This window comes from Carassius carassius, chromosome 1 (assembly GCF_963082965.1).
Source record: "Carassius carassius chromosome 1, fCarCar2.1, whole genome shotgun sequence".
NCBI lineage: Eukaryota > Metazoa > Chordata > Actinopteri > Cypriniformes > Cyprinidae > Carassius > Carassius carassius.
Genome location: NC_081755.1, coordinates 53,731,482 through 53,747,781, shown reverse-complemented (window position 1 = coordinate 53,747,781; position 16,300 = coordinate 53,731,482). Strand labels below are relative to the sequence as shown.

The 16,300-nt window shown below is 42.6% G+C and overlaps 1 protein-coding gene across 1 annotated transcript in view; it reads right to left on the bottom strand.

Annotated features, from left to right (window-relative positions):
• Positions 1 to 3,673: 3,673 nt before the first annotated feature.
• LOC132145434 (E3 ubiquitin-protein ligase TRIM35-like) overlaps positions 3,674 to 16,300 on the bottom strand; it is a 188,556-nt gene continuing 175,929 nt past the window's right edge. The window contains exons 2-5 of the mRNA XM_059556515.1: positions 4,618 to 4,713; positions 4,152 to 4,382; positions 3,928 to 3,950; positions 3,674 to 3,857 (exon numbers count right to left, since the gene is read on the bottom strand). Of these exons, the coding sequence (XP_059412498.1) occupies positions 3,674 to 3,857; positions 3,928 to 3,950; positions 4,152 to 4,259 (315 nt within the window). The 5' untranslated portion in view covers positions 4,260 to 4,382; positions 4,618 to 4,713. The remainder of the gene's footprint in view (positions 3,858 to 3,927; positions 3,951 to 4,151; positions 4,383 to 4,617; positions 4,714 to 16,300) is intronic.

Below are 16,300 nucleotides of genomic sequence, written 5' to 3'. Positions count from 1 at the left end.
AATCAAAACATTTGAAATGAAAACACACCAGACACACGTGTGCACCTGGGATGGAAATAAGCACCACCCATGACACACACACACACACACACACACACACACACACACACACGGCCTCTTTCAGAAACTGTAACACTCATTTCATTGCTCACCTGTGAACCTTCCTGTGCTCTCTCTGAAACTGATGCCTCCAGCAACTTCCTCTCCTAAAGTGGTAATAATGGGCAGTGGTAAAGGAATAGGGACAAACAGGTACAGCTGTGGCACTAGCAAACCTCAGTGAATATTGAGAAGTAATATCATGAAATAAATGCAAACAATATCTAATGGGAATAGGCTACTGTTGTTTAATGTCAAATTTTTCAACTTTCAGCTTTCAACTTCACTTACAGGATTTCTCTTGAAAAAGGTGTCAATCTCTTTTCTGCATCTTAATGATACTACGACTTAATGATACACTAAGCTTGATAGTGACATGGGTCTGACAGGACTGAGACTGCTAAATTTAGCTAACTTGCGCCCTGAAAAGGGGAGAAAAAAACGCCCACACAAAGCTTTTTCTCTGGTGGTATAAATAATGTAACAATTTACTGTTTTTAAACATTCAAATAATATACACTTTTCTTTCATAGTTCTTCAACAGGTATGCAAACAATGTCATCATTTTTCACTTTTTCCTCCTCAACAGGTAACGTTACAATCAAACACAACAGGTAAGTATCCACAAAGGTATTCAGCTAATCAACAAACAATGCTCAAAATATCAAAATCAGTTGCACTGGCAATGAACCCATAAATACACTGCTTAACAATGGCAGTTTGTCCCCCTTCCTCGTCAATTCCTTGCCTTCTTCATCACAGTTATGTTATACATTGCGTGCCACATAACGTTACATAACCGAATTTAGCTAGCTGCTGAACAATATCCCAATAATAACAGTCTAAAATCAGAATCAGAATCAGAATGAGCTTTTATTGCCAGGTATGTTTACACATACGAGGAATTTGTTTTCGTGACAGAAGCTCCGCAGTACAACAGAATGACAGCGACAGAACATAAAACACATAATAAAAGAATATAAAAATACAAAAAATACAAATAAGTAGATAAGGAATGACAATATACAAATTTACAATTGTAGGCAGGTATATTACAAAATTGCAGTTATGTATGTACATGTTTATTATGTGCAAAATGTAAGTGTATACTAAGTATGTGTGTTAGATAAATTAAGTGTATGTGTATATAAATATAAATAGTGTAGTGTGTCCCAGTTATTATCAGCTGTTCATAAGATGGATTGCCTGAGGGAAGAAACTGTTCCTGTGTCTGGTCGTTCTGGTGCTCAGTGCTCTGTAGCGTCGACCAGATGGCAACAGTTCAAAGAGGGAGTGTGCTGGATGTGAGGGGTCCAGAGTGATTTTAACAGCCCTTTTGCTCACTCTGGACAAGTACAGTTCTTGAATAGATGGGAGGGTTGTACCGATAATTCGCTCAGCAGTCCGGACTACCCTCTGTAGTCTTCTGAGGTCAGATTTAGAAGCTGAGCTGAACCAGACAGTTACTGAAGTGCAGAGGATGGATTCGATGATGGTGGAGTAGAACTGTTTCAGCAGATCCTGTGGCAGGTTAAACTTCCTCAGCTGGCGAAGGAAGTACAACCTCTGCTGGGCCTTTTTCACAATGGAGTCAATGTGAATGTCCCACTTCAGGTCCTGAGAGATAGTGGTGCCCAGGAACCTGAATGACTCCACTGCAGTCACAGTGCTGTTCATGATGGTGAGTGGGGGGAGTGCAGGGGGGTTTCTCCTGAAGTCCACAGTCATCTCCACTGTTTTGAGCGTGTTAAGCTCCAGGTTGTTGAGAGTGCACCAGACAGCCAGCTCTTTAACCTCCTGTCTGTAAGCAGACTCGTCACCGTCCTGAATGAGGCCGATGAGTGTGGTGTCATCTGCAAACTTCAGGAGCTTGACAGAGGGGTCCTTAGATGTGCAGTCATTAGTGTACAGGGAGAAGAGCAGTGGAGAGAGAACACAGCCCTGGGGAGCTCCGGTGCTGATTGTACGGGTGCTGGATGTGTATTTTCCCAGCCTCACTAGCTGCTGCCTGTCTGTCAGGAAGCTGTTGATCCACTGACAGACGGAGGTGGGCACGGAGAGCTGAGTTAGTTTGGGCAAGAGGAGGTTTGGGATGATCGTGTTGAAGGCAGAGCTGAAGTCCACAAACAGGATCCTCACATAGGTCCCCGGTCTGTCTAGGTGTTGCAGAACATAATGCAGTCCGATGTTTACTGCATCGTCCACAGACCTGTTTGCTCTGTAGGCAAACTGAAGAGGATCCAGCAAGGGTCCAGTGATGTCTTTCAGGTGGGCCAGCACCAGTTTTTCAAATGACTTCATGACTACAGACGTTAGAGCCACAGGCCTGTAGTCATTTAGTCCTGTAATTTTGGGTTTCTTTGGGATGGGGATGATGGTGGAGCGTTTGAAGCATGAAGGGACTTCGCACAGTTCCAGCGATCTGTTGAAGATCTGTGTGAAGATGGGGGCCAGCTGGTCAGCACAGGATTTCAGACAGGCTGGTGTAACACAATCTGGGCCTGGTGCTTTTTTCCTTTTCTGCTTCCGGAAGACCTGGCGCACCGCATCCTCGCTGATCTGTATTGCAGGTGTGGGGGAGAGGGGGGATGCAGGAGGTGTGAATGGTGAGAGCGCTTGATTGGAGAGGTGTTCAGGGTGGGTTGCAGGAGTTGTGAGTGGTGTGAACAGTTGTTTGGAGAGGCATTCAGGGTTGGTTGCAGGAGTTGTTATTGGTGTGAATGGTTGTGTGGAGAGGTGTTCAGGGCAACGAAATATAATACCGAAAACACTCGACATGTCAACAAAACGATAACAGAACATCTTCCCAGACACATATCAAGCTTATTTAAAAACCTCGAAAGCATAAACACTCATTCAAAGTACCTGGAAAAGGGAGATGTAAATAACCATAACCGTAAGTTCCCGCCTCCTCAGCACGAGCTGACCGATAACACTCCAAGAGAGGCGGGACTTAAGGCAGAACAGCCAATCATGTTTGAGAGGGAGGGGGAGGGGGAGGAGGCAGCCGCAGCGAGCGCAGACACAGAGCGGCCTGAGAAACGGAGGAGCGACTGTAGTAAGCCGTTAGGCGTTTGTGCAAAACTGCGGGAAAACTGCAGAAAACGTGCGGTGTTTTCCTGGTGAGAGAGGCTGGAAGAGCTTGATCAGCGGTGACAGGTGGTGTTGAACAGTGATCGGGTGATTGGGACCTGGTGAGAGTGGTGGATGATGATGTTGAATCCCTGACACAACTGAAATTAAATACTTTTTTACAGTAATAAAAAGGACAAAAACACATACAAAATTATTTACAATAAAGTATATAAACACAAATCATCACATGGGAAATTAAAATCTTTTCTGTATAAATGTTTCTGTCCATCTGACTGAATGAATGAATGAATGAATGAATGAATGAATTATGCATCAGAGCTTCTGATTCTAAAGCTCTTTCCGATTCTGATTCTGATTTTTATAGAGTGCTCTTATTTTGTATGGCTGTTAGGGGTTAAACGACTTCTGATTTTAAGTCGCCTTTATGTAATGAAAGTTGAGTCAAAGTCAGGTTCTTCACAGATAATGCTGAAATCTGTCAATATTGCATCATTTCCAGTGTGTGTGTATGAAGCTCAGATCTTCTGCAGTCAGACTCACTGTTCTGGACGATGTCCTGCATCTTCTTCCAGACTCTGAAGGACAGGTTCCCCAAGTAACGTGGCACATGAATCAAAGCTCCAGAAGGAGTCTGTGGATCCGGCTGTGATGAGATCTGGACTCTGGAAGAACATTCAGGATCAGAACTGAAGTGACTCTGGATCAGAAGCAGAGAGAGAGAAGATCACTCACCTTTCCATCGAGACTGGAAACTCCTGCAGAACAAACACACCATTGATCAATCAAGAACAATCAATCAACCATACATCAATAAATCAACCAACCAATCAAGAACAATCAATCAATCAACCATACATCAATAAATCAACCAGCCAATCAATCAGTCAATCAATCAATCAATCAATCAACTAATCAATCAATCACTCAGTCAATCAGTGTATGCTGTTACATCAGACCTTCAGAAAGCAGACGTCACTGGCTTTCATCTTCTCCTCCGTGTCTTTGATTGTGTGTGAAAGAGCTGAGATGTGTCTGTTCATCTCCTCCAGCTTCTCCTTCATCATCTGCTTCTTCTGCTCCTCTTCCTCTCTCAGTGCAGTGATTGTAGCTTCTTCTTCATCTCTGAGAAACTGATGAAGCTTCTCAAACTGCTGTTTAATCTGACGCTCTGTGTGCTCAGCTTGAGACTGAAATCAAACCACATTTACTTCAATCGTCTCCATCAACACACATCAACACAATCACATCATTCAGATCTGAGAGAAACTCAGAGACAGACATATAACAGATCCAGAAGAAGATTGATGATCGTCATCTACACAAATAATCAACTGGAGTCCATTATATTAAATATATCAGATCATAACTGTATCTAGTGATCTACAGCTGTAATGAAAATGACTCTGGATTCTGTTTCCTCACCTCGATGTGTTGAACTGTTTTCTCAAACTCTCCTTTAATGTTTTCATTGTGTTTAAGTTTCTCCTGTAAGGACTTCAGTGCTGTATTGAGCTCCTCCTAGAATTAAATAAAAATACATAAAACACAAGATTACAGTGACAAAGCAAAAGACGACACAGTGATATGATCATATAATGCAGTGCAAAAGTATTTGCCCCTATCATGATTTCTTCTGTTCTTGTGAACGTCTCATAATGAATTAATTCAGAAATAAAATAAAACAAACACAACCTGAGTGAACACAAAGTACAGTTTGTAAATGACAATGCCATTTATTGAAGCAAAACAAAATTATTCTACACCAACTGTCTGTGAAAAAAAGTATTTGCCCCGTAGTTGTTAATTGCCCAAATCTATGAAACTTTACTAATGGAGTTCAGCTGAACTAAACACAACCAGCTCTGATTACTTTTATAATAACATGAATTTGTCCCAGACTGATTTCTCTCACCTTATATGAAGGAATAACTTCATCGATGGGTCTGAATTTATGATTGTCATGTTTCTGAGAGTTAACACACACTACACACACCGGCTGTTTGTCCTCCAGACAGAAGAGTTTGAGTTTCTCACGGTGTAAACTGCAGATCTCCTCAGATCCTGATGAACGAACCTCATTTCTCTCCTTCACGAACGACTCACACAAGTTTTTTAACACAAGATTACATGGAGGCTGTTCTCTTGATGATCTTCTTCTGCAGACGGGACACTCCTGAGTTTTCTTGGTTCTCCAGAACTGTTGAAGACACTCTTTACAGACACTGTGACTACACGATAAAAGAACAGGGCAAATACATGATAGACTTCCAGCGTGCCGCTACGATGGCGTCGCTGACGAGCGCTCTGTGCAAACTTTGCTGTTTTTCGTGTTTTTTTGTGTTATTCGTATACTTACTTTTGCTCAGACAGTACAGACTCTAATACAGTATGATCAACAAACACTACTGGACATCCCATCAAATTTAAACTTCGGTTCGGAAACAACGCCGCCTCTGAACTCCAGCTTCAGCGTCTACGCGCTCTCTCTGTTGCCGGCTTGCGTCCTAAGACACCGTCGGAAAAGGAGGAAAGGCAAGCGTGCTGGAATTCTATGCAGATCGCGGAAAAGAAGTTGTAATCCTCCTCTCCCTACCATCTTGTTAGCCAACATACAGTCTCTGGATAACAAACTTGACAAACTTAATGCGAGAATCACATACCAACGGGACATTCGCAACTGCTGCGTTCTGGCCTTTTATGTGACGGGGTTACACTCAGAAGTACCCGATACGGCCATTACACCGCCTGGATTCTCCGTTTTTCATCATGACAGATCGCTAAATTCCAGTAAGAGCAGAGGTGGAGGTGTGTGCTTTATGATTAACACTCGCTGGGGCACTGATGTTACAGTTTTATCTACACACTGCTCCCCTGAGATCGGACTGCTCTCCGTTAAAGTGCGCCCCTTCTACCTCCCGTGGGAGTTTAATTCAATCATTCTTACAGTGGTCTACATCCCGCCTCACGTGGACAAAACTAAAGCATTGGACGAACTGTACAGCACCATAAACAGATTAGAAATTGCTCATCCTGACTCTGCTTTTATCGTTGTTGGGGATTTTAACAGGGTGAATATGAGGAAAGTTCTTCCCAAATTCTACCAACACATAAATTTCCCCACTGGAGGTGATCAGACATTAGATCACTGCTATTCAACACTAAAGGACAGTTACAAACCCCTCCCCTGACCAGCATTTGGCAAAGGTGACCACATTAGCATACTGCTGTTACCAGCATACAGACAATGCCTCAAACAGGAAAAACCGGTTTCTAAAACAGTCTACAAATGGAGTGAAGAGGCCATCTCCACACTGCAGGACTGCTTTGATTCCACAGACTGGCAGATGTTTCAAGATGCAGCAGGAGACAACATACAGGAATACACAGACTCTGTGATAGGCTACATTAACAAATGCACAGAGGATGTTGTTCCATCCATTAACGTTAAATGATTTCCAAACCAGAAACCATGGGTCAACGGTGAGGTGCGGGCCAAATTAAGAGCATGGACTGCTGCCTTCAACTCTGGTGATTTAACTGCTTATAAGAAGTCCAGGTATGACCTTCAAAGATCAATAAAATCAGCCAAAAGAGACTTTAGGGACAGAGTGGAGTCAGAATATCATGGCTCTGACCCCCAACGCATGTGGAGCAGTCTACGCTACATCACAGACTACAAAGGAAGGAAAAGCAGTGGTGTGTCTTTGTCTGCCTCTTTACCAGATGAGCTCAATACATTCTATGCTCGCTTTGAGGCAGACAATACATTTCCTGCTGTGAAAATACCTGCTGACACTGACACCTGCCCCTTGATTCTAACCACACTCGAAGTGAGTAAGGCCTTCAAGAGAGTCAATGGCCACAAAGCTCCAGGTCCAGATGGCATACACGGACGTGTCGTGAGTGCTGTCCTGTTAGCAGATGTCTTCACCAACATCTTCAACCTCTCCTTGAGACTTACAGTGATCCCAACATGCTTCAAGCAAGCCACCATCATCCCTGTTCCCAAAACAAACTACTGTCTCCTGCCTGAACGACTACCGTCCTGTAGCACTGACATCAGTCATCATGAAGTGCTTCGAACGGCTAGTCAAATCCCACATCTGCTCCTCTTTGCCTGACGCCTTGGACCCATTACAATTTGCTTACCGTTCTAACAGATCCACGGATGACGCCATTGCAATGGCCATACACTCTGCACTAGAACACTTGGAGGAAAGAGACACCTATGTGCGGATGCTGTTTGTTGATTACAGCTCTGCATTTAACACCATCATCCCTACCAAACTCATAGCCAAACTGAAAAATCTGGGTCTTAACAGTCACTTATGTAACTGGGTCCTGGACTTCCTGACCGGAAGACCACAGGTGGTCAGAATTGACAATCACACATCCTCCTCACTTATACTCAGCACTGGTGCCCCACAGGGATGTGTACTCAGTCCTCTCTTGTACTTCCTGTTCACTTATGACTGCTCTGCTAAGCATAGCTCCAACACCATCATCAAATTTGCTGTCGATACTACTATCCTAGGACTCATCTCTAATGGCGATGAGACATCCTACAGAGATGAGGTTAATGCACTCACTACATGGTGTGATGATAACAATCTCTCTCTAAACGTCAGCAAGACCAAGGAGATGATTGTGGACTACAGGAAGTCACAGATAGAGGGTCACGTTCCCCTTCATATCAACGGAGAGATAGTAGAGACAGTTAAGAGCTACAAGTTCCTTGGCATTCACATCTCTGAGGATCTTTCCTGGAGCCTTCACTCAGAGACCATAGTGAGAACAGCCCGTCAGCGTCTCTACTTCCTGCGGAGACTGAAGAGGTTTGGCATCTCCTCTAACATCATGTCAAACTTCTACCGCTGCACTATAGAGAGCATTCTGACCAGCTGCATCACTGTATGGTATGGCAACTGCTGTTCCTTGGACCGCAAAGCTCTTCAGCGAGTGGTGCGAACAGCAGAGCTCATCATTGGACATAAACTCCCAGCCTCCATCTAAAAAAAAAAAAAAAAAACACCGGAATACATTCTGCTCTTATGTTTACTTTCATTGTACTTGCACTGCCACTTTTTAAAATATTCCTTCATGTTACTCTGTGACACTCTACAATGACTTTTGGACATTGCTCTTCTCAGGAATACATCTGAAGTTGTGCTGCTCTTAAGTTTATTTATTGCATCTGCACTGCCACTTTAATTTTCCTCCATGTAGCTCTACGTCACTCTACAATGACATTTTAGACACCGTTCTACCCCAGTAATCACAATATTACCTCAGGACTTCTTATGTACACTATAACTCTAAACACTGAACACCTTTATTGTACCTGTTACTTCCACTTATTTGTATATAATGCTCTGTCCATGTCTTTCTGTCTATGAGCACTGTAGTCACTCAAGAACCTCAGTGCTCTCCACGTACGTCTATGTCTTATGTCTTGTTGTCACTGTATGTCTGAGCCTCGTCACAAGCATTTCAATGCCCAGTTTTCCCCAGTGTTAACTATGCAAATGACAAATAAATGCCTCTTGACTCTTGACTCTTGCACAGGATTCTTGAAGATTTCCTGACATACAGGACAAGAAAAATCATCTTAAGGTAGAGAAGCCATTTTTACTCTTAGAGCTCCAGCGATCTAAACTTTACTTTCACTTTCTGATCTATGGTTTAAAAAATAAATCCCAAGGATCTGCTGTCTGTTCACAAACAAACAGTTAAAAATCCTATAAATGTTTCTCTTGGTTCTTCACTGATTCTTTGTTTTCTTCAGTAAATATCGAATAACAACAGAAAGGAGAAATGGTTTCTCTTGCTTGTGAGTGTTTTAAGAGAGAGGAGTTTATGATCACCTTTGGGTGTGTTCAAACAGGTCAGATGACGTGATCTGGATTACTTAAGATTAAACTTTAACAAAATGCTTTCAATCTGAACTTGCATTAAAACATGAAAGAACAACAGAACAACTTAAATAATCCAAGGAAGTTCTGGAAAATGATTAAAGCCTATTTTGGAAATATTAGTTTTAGTGAACTACCCCCTCATGTTATGGCTGATTCAGGCAAGGTGACTGATAAACAAACAATGTTAGCTTGCTTTAATGAGCACTTTATTTCTTCAGGATCCCTATTTGAATCCTTATGTCCTGATTCTTCTGGTTCCTTTGTACAGGAGAACCCCTCTGAACCATGTTTACCTTTAGAAAAACAATTTTATATTTCTCCTTTATCAATTACCAAAGTCCATAAAGCCCTTCAGGAATTAGACACAAAAAAGTCTGCTGGTCCTGATAATTTAGATCCCTTCTTCCTTAAGATAGCAGCTGACTTCATTGTGGAGCCTTTATGTTATATTTTTAACTTAACAATTGTCGAAAATGACATCCCTAAAGTATGGAAGTCAGCCCATGTTACACCATTACTAAAAGGGGGCGATCCATCTATTTTGAATAACTATAGGCCTATTTCTAAGCTGTGTATTTTAGCTAAACTCCTTGAGCGCCTGGTTGGTGAGCAACTAAAGGAATTTTTAAATATAAATGATATCCTTTCACCTTTTCAATCAGGGTTTAGGAAACAACATAGCGCCATATCTGCAGCATTGAAGGTGATAAATGATATTGCTGGGGCATTGGATAATAGGAAAATATGTGCTGCATTGTTTATAGATCTTTCAAAGGCTTTTGATACAGTGGATCACGGCATTCTTGTGAACAGTCTAGTGAGCATTGGTTTGTCTAAGCATTCGGTAGATTGGTTTGCAAATTATTTGTCAGGTAGAACCCAAAGTGTTCGAATGGCTGGTTCTGTGTCTTCATTTTTGCCTATTTCCAAGGGGGTTCCTCAAGGCTCAGTATTAGGGCCCATATTATTTTCAATTTATATAAACAAACTTTGTGAAAATCTATCGAATGCTATGTATCACTTTTATGCTGATGACACTGTTATTTACTGTACTGCATCATCTACTGCACAAGCCCTTGAGCTTTTGCAGTCTGCATTTAATACTGTTCAGAACCGTTTAAAACAGCTTAAGCTGGTCTTAAATGTACAAAAGTAAAAAATAATGGTATTCACAAACTCAAGACAACTTCCAGTTTCTTCTTCAAGCATCTCAACTTTTGAAGGAAATGAAATTGAATTAGTTAACAGTTATAAATATTTGGGTATAATCATTGATTTTAAATTATGTTTCAGAACCCATGTTAGCAATCTGGTTTCTAAGCTTAAGATAAAGCTTGGCTATCTCTACAGATCAAAATCATGCTTATCCATTCGCGCTAGAGAATACCTGGGGATGGCCACTTTTCTTCCCATATTAGATTATGGTGATCTGATATATATGAATGCTTCTACCCAATGTTTGAAGAAACTGGATGTTGTGTATCATTGTGCATTACGTTTTTTTACTGGTTGTGGTTATAGGACACATCATTGTATCCTTTATTATAAAGCAAAATGGCCCTCTCTTTATGCAAGAAGGTACACTCACTGGCTATGTTTCATTTACAAGGCACTTCTTGGACTAGCTCCTACTTATTTGAGTGTCCTTTTAACAAGTAATCATGGCCATTATGGATTACGTTCAAATGATGTACTACACTTGTTGGTACCCCGTGTCAAAACAGAAATAGGGAAAAAAGCCTTTATGTTTGCAGCAACTTCTGCCTGGAACCTTCTTCAGAAATCATTGAAAATGACTACCTGTATTTCTTATAGACAGTTTGTTTCAACTCTGAAGAATGTGGAGCAGGTGAACACTGGTCAGTGTAATTGTTCATAAAGTTATATCAAGCCTTATTCAGCACTGGGTCTTGTGATATATATATAAATATATATGTATGTGTATTTGATGTGGGTTTTTTATATGTTGGAAACTGTTCCTTATGTTTGTTTTTTGTTTTTTTGTTAGTTTTTTACGCTGCATCTTGGCCAGGTCTCTCTTGTAAAAGAGATTTTAATCTCAATGAGTTTTACCTGGTTAAATAAAGGATAAAAAAAAAAAAAAAAAAAAAACGAGAACACACCTACTGATAATAAAAAACTCAAGACACCATGTTTTTATTTATTGCTCTTTATTTGTTGCTGAGTGTTTGAATTTCTGCAGTGTCTGTCATGATCAAATCTTTATCAGAATGATTTCTTCAATGGTTTTCTTTAAGTTCAGACATTAACACTCGTCTCTTTAGTGAGCTGATTTCAGTGTTTGGAAACACGAGCAGAGAGGGTGAGAGAAACTCAAGTAAAAGTTCAAGTACTAACAAAAATAATTACTCCATGTAGAAATAAAAAATAATAATACAAAAGACACACAAGCCAATTAAATAACCACACATTTATTAAAAGAAACACAATAAAGTTGGACAGAAAGTATAAGTAATATTAAATATCAATATATTCATTTTATTCTGTTCTATGCAATAGAATTAGATAAAATGTTTTTTTGACTAATTATGCAAATAATGTATAGACCTACAGAGCTATTATTATCAGAACATGTGAGCAGAACATAGCGGGGAGAAGATGAAAAAGAGGGTCACATCATTTGTCACAGCACAGTAGCACTATTGCAAACAGGAACATGTATACTAAATAAAAAATTTCCTTTAGGGATGTTCTTTGAGTGCACTTTGAGTGTGTCGTGTGGCCAAGTATGGTGGACTTTGTACTTGGAATTTGTGCTGTGCATTTAACCCATCCGAGTGAACATACAGTCCTCAACTCAGAGGACTGTAAGAGACTGTTGTGTTTTTGTGTTCACGGAAACATGGCTCAGCAACAGCGTTCCAGACTGCGCTATTCAGCTCGACCAGCTGACGTGCTATCGAGCGGACAGAGCTCTCGTCGCGGGAGGAAAAACCCACGGCGGCGGGCTTTGTGTTTACATCAATGACGCGTGGTGCCGCGATACTGTTGTGATCTGCAAACACTGCTCACCCCTGGTGGAGTTTATGATTATTAAGTGCGGGCCGTTCTATCTGCTGAGGGAATATACTGCTATACTGCTCATTTCGGTGTACATTCCCCCGTTCAACATCATCAGCAACAGGAACGACGCACTAAATGAACTGTACCAGCACATCAGTGAGCACCAGACAGCACACCCTAATGCTTTTCTCATCATAGCTGGGGATTTCAACCATGCTGACCTAAAGAGTGTGTTTCCAAAAATACAACAGCACATCAACTTTCCAACACGAGGTAATAACATTTTGGACATTGTTTACACCACACAGAGAGGAGTTTACAAAGCCCTCCCCCCCCCCCACCTCGGATCATCAGACCACATCACTGTCATGCTAATGCCTGCATACAGACCGCTCAATAAAGTCACCAAACCAGTTCACAAACAGATTAAAGTGTGGCCAGAAGGATCATCAGAGGTTCTTCAAGACTGCTTCAACACAACTGACTGGGACATGTTTAAACAGGCTGCCACATGCAATAACACCACTGACATGGAGATTGTTGTAGACTTCAGGAGAGCACACAGTCAGCACGTTTCTCTGACCATCAATGGTGCGACTGTGGAGAGAGTGAGCAGCACCAAGTTCCTGGGTGTGCACATCACAGAGGATCTCTCCTGGACTGAAAACACCGCAGCACTGGCCAAGAAATCTCAACAGCGTCTCTACTTCCTCCGCAAACTGAGGAGAGCCAGAGCCCCGGCCCCCATCATGTACACCTTCTACAGAGGCTCCATCGAGAGCATCCTGACGAGCTGCATCACTGTGTGGTACGGCGCCTGCAATGCGTCCTGCCAAAAGACTCTGCAACGCATAGTGAGAACAGCTGAGAAGATTATTGGTGTCTCTCTCCCCTCCCTCCAGGAGATTTACGGAAACCGTCTCACCCGCAAAGCCCTCTGCATCACAGGTGATCCCACCCACCCATCACACAGCTTCTTCAGCCTGCTGCCATCAGGGAGGAGACTGCGGAGTCTCCAGGCCAGGACCAGCAGACTGAAGTACAGCTTCATCCATCAGGCTGTCAGGAAGCTGAACTCCCTCCCGAACTCCCCCCCCCCCTCTTCTTCCCCAGGCACCACTGAACTATGAACCCCCCAGCCCCCCCCCCCCCCACACACTAATTATATGATGGCATGCACAAGTCACTTTTTGCAGCATTGGTCTGCTCACTACCTCATTCGGCATGGAACTGACGTCATTCCACTACCTCATCAGTCAGTTAAATAAAATAACTGCTCTTGAGCCCTTTGTCACATGTCACTTTACTCAGACTTAAGGTATTTTTTAATAAGTGATTTTTTTGCACTAAATATCTTTTATCACTGTTGTTCACTTCATTGATTTGCACTATATCTGTCATTTGCCTTGCGCTGCTTTATTTAACTTTATTTTACATTTTATTGTATGCCTTTTTGTTTTTATATTCCCTTATTGTATAGTTGTATCTACATTTTATATTTGATCTAGATTTTTTTAGGCTTTAATGTTAATGTTATCTGTATGCACCGGGGTCTGAGAGTAACGCAATTTCGATTCTCTGTATGTATGTACTGTACATGTGGAAATTGACAATAAAGCAGACTTTAACTTTAACACACATACACACACGCACACACACACACACACCGTAAACAGCCATATTGCTGCAGTGCCGGTGGAGCAGTTGAGGAGCAGTCTTGTGCATTTCTCAACGGTCTCACCTCAGTCGTGGTATTGAAGGAAAAGAGAGCGCAAGTTATTTCCTAACCCTACCTACAATGCTCTAACCTTTGACCTTTGGGTTACAAGTCTGACTCTCTATCCATTAGGCCACGACTGCCCCAACACAGCGGGCATCATTGCACCCATTCTACACCTTCACAGGGCAAAGGCCAAAAGATCATGAATCACTCCCAATCCCAAAATCAGGAGGATAAATGGCCTCCAAACCTTAACCAGCCCATACAAGAAGGGCTGAATGAAGAGTAATGTTCGGGAGTAACTAGCTACACGAGTAGTGACACTACTGACAGTTTTCTTCACAAATAAGACAAGATCCATCAGCGGCCAATTCTCCACACCGCAGACTGAGGACAACTTCCCAATGACCGACGCACACTCTTTCTCCTCCTTCTCCCCACTCTCAGAGATGGACGTCTCCAAACTTCTCCTGTCCAATCATCCTACTACTTGTCCACTTGATCCGATCCCCACTCACCTCCTTCAAGCGATCTCTTCTTCAGTCATACCTTCGCTTATCCACTCCTCTCTTCACTCTGGAACATTTCCCTCAGCATTCAAGCAGGCTCGGGTAAGCCCACTGCTCAAGAAACCATCTCTAAATCCAGCGCTTCTTGAAAACTACAGACCGGTATCCCTTCTTTCATTCATTGCAAAGACACTTGAGCGAGCTGTGTTCAACCAGCTTTCTATGTTCCTTGTACAGAACAACCTCCTGGACAGCAACCAATCTGGCTTCAAAAGTGGCCACTCAACTGAGACTGCTCTGCTCTCGGTTACTGAAGCCCTGCGACTAGCAAGAGCAGCTTCAAAATCCTCGGTACTCATCTTACTGGACCTTTCTGCTGCTTTTGACACTGTTAATCACCAGATTCTCCTGTCCACCCTCAGAAAGATGGGCATCTCTGGAACAACACTCCTGTGGGTTAAGTCCTACCTCTCTGACAGATCCTTCAGTGTGTCTTGGAGGGGTGATGTTTCAAAGTCACACCACCTTGCTACTGGGGTTCCTCAAGGCTCAGTACTTGGACCCCTTCTCTTCTCCATCTACATGACATTATAAGGATCTGTCATTCAGAAGCATGGCTTTTCTTATCACTGCTACGCTGATGACACCCAACTCTACCTCTCATTCCAACCAGATGACCCGACGGTAGCTGCTCGCATTTCAGCCTGTCTGAGTGACATCTCTAGCTGGATGAATGACCATCACCTTCAGCTTAACCTTACGAAGACAGAACTCCTGGTGATTCCAGCTAACCCATTGCTTCATCACAACTTCTCTATACAGCTGGGCTCATCAACCATTACTCCTTCAAGGACAGCTAGAAACCTAGGAGTTGTGATGGATCATCAGTTAAGCTTCACAGACCACATTGCTACAACTACCCGGTCCTGCAGGTTTGCCTTATACAACATTAGGAAGATTAGACCCTTCCTGTCAGAGCAAGCAACCCAACTTCTGTCCAAGCTCTTGTTCTCTCCAGACTGGACTATTGTAATGCTCTCCTGGCGGGCCTTCCTGCATGTACTGTCAAGCCTCTGCAATTGATCCAGAATGCAGCAGCGAGGGTTGTCTTCAATGAGCCAAAAAAACCTCACGTTACTCTTCTCCTCATCAGGCTACACTGGCTACCAGTAGCTGTTCGCATCAAATTCAAGGTTCTGATGCTAGCCTACAAGACGACCACTGGCACGGCACCAACTTACCTAAACTCATTGGTTAAATCTTATGTGCCCTCCAGAAGTTTGCGCTCTGCAAGTGAACGACGCCTTGTGGTACCATCCCAAAGAAGTTAAAAATCACTCTCACGGACCTTTTCCTGGACTGTGCCCAGCTGGTGGAATGACCTCCCAATCTCAATTCGTACAGCTGAGTCTTTACTCATTTTCAAGAAACAGCTAAAGACTCATCTTTTTCGCCTGCACTTAACCAACTAACACTAGCACTTTTCCTTTTCTTGTCTTTTAATTTATATAAAAAAAAAAAACCTACCTATGCGTTCTATAAAAAGTGAAAGTGAAGTGAAGTGACATTCAGCCAAGTATGGTGACCCATACTCAGAATTTGTGCTCTGCATTTAACCCATCCAAAATGCACACACACAGAGCAGTGCACACACACACACTGTGAGCACACACCCGGAGCAGTGGGCAGTCATTTATGTTGCGGCGCCCGGAGAGCAGTTGGGGGTTCGATGCCTTGCTCAAGGGCTAAATCGTGGTATTGAAGGTGGAGAGAGAACTGTACATGCCGGCCCGGGACTCGAACTCACAACCTTTCGATTGGGAGTCCGACTCTCTAACCATTAGGCCACGACTCCTCGTAAATACTAGAGTATTTACGGGGATTCATACTAGATTCATACTCCCCATTCATACTAGACTAACTGAGACTTGTCATGG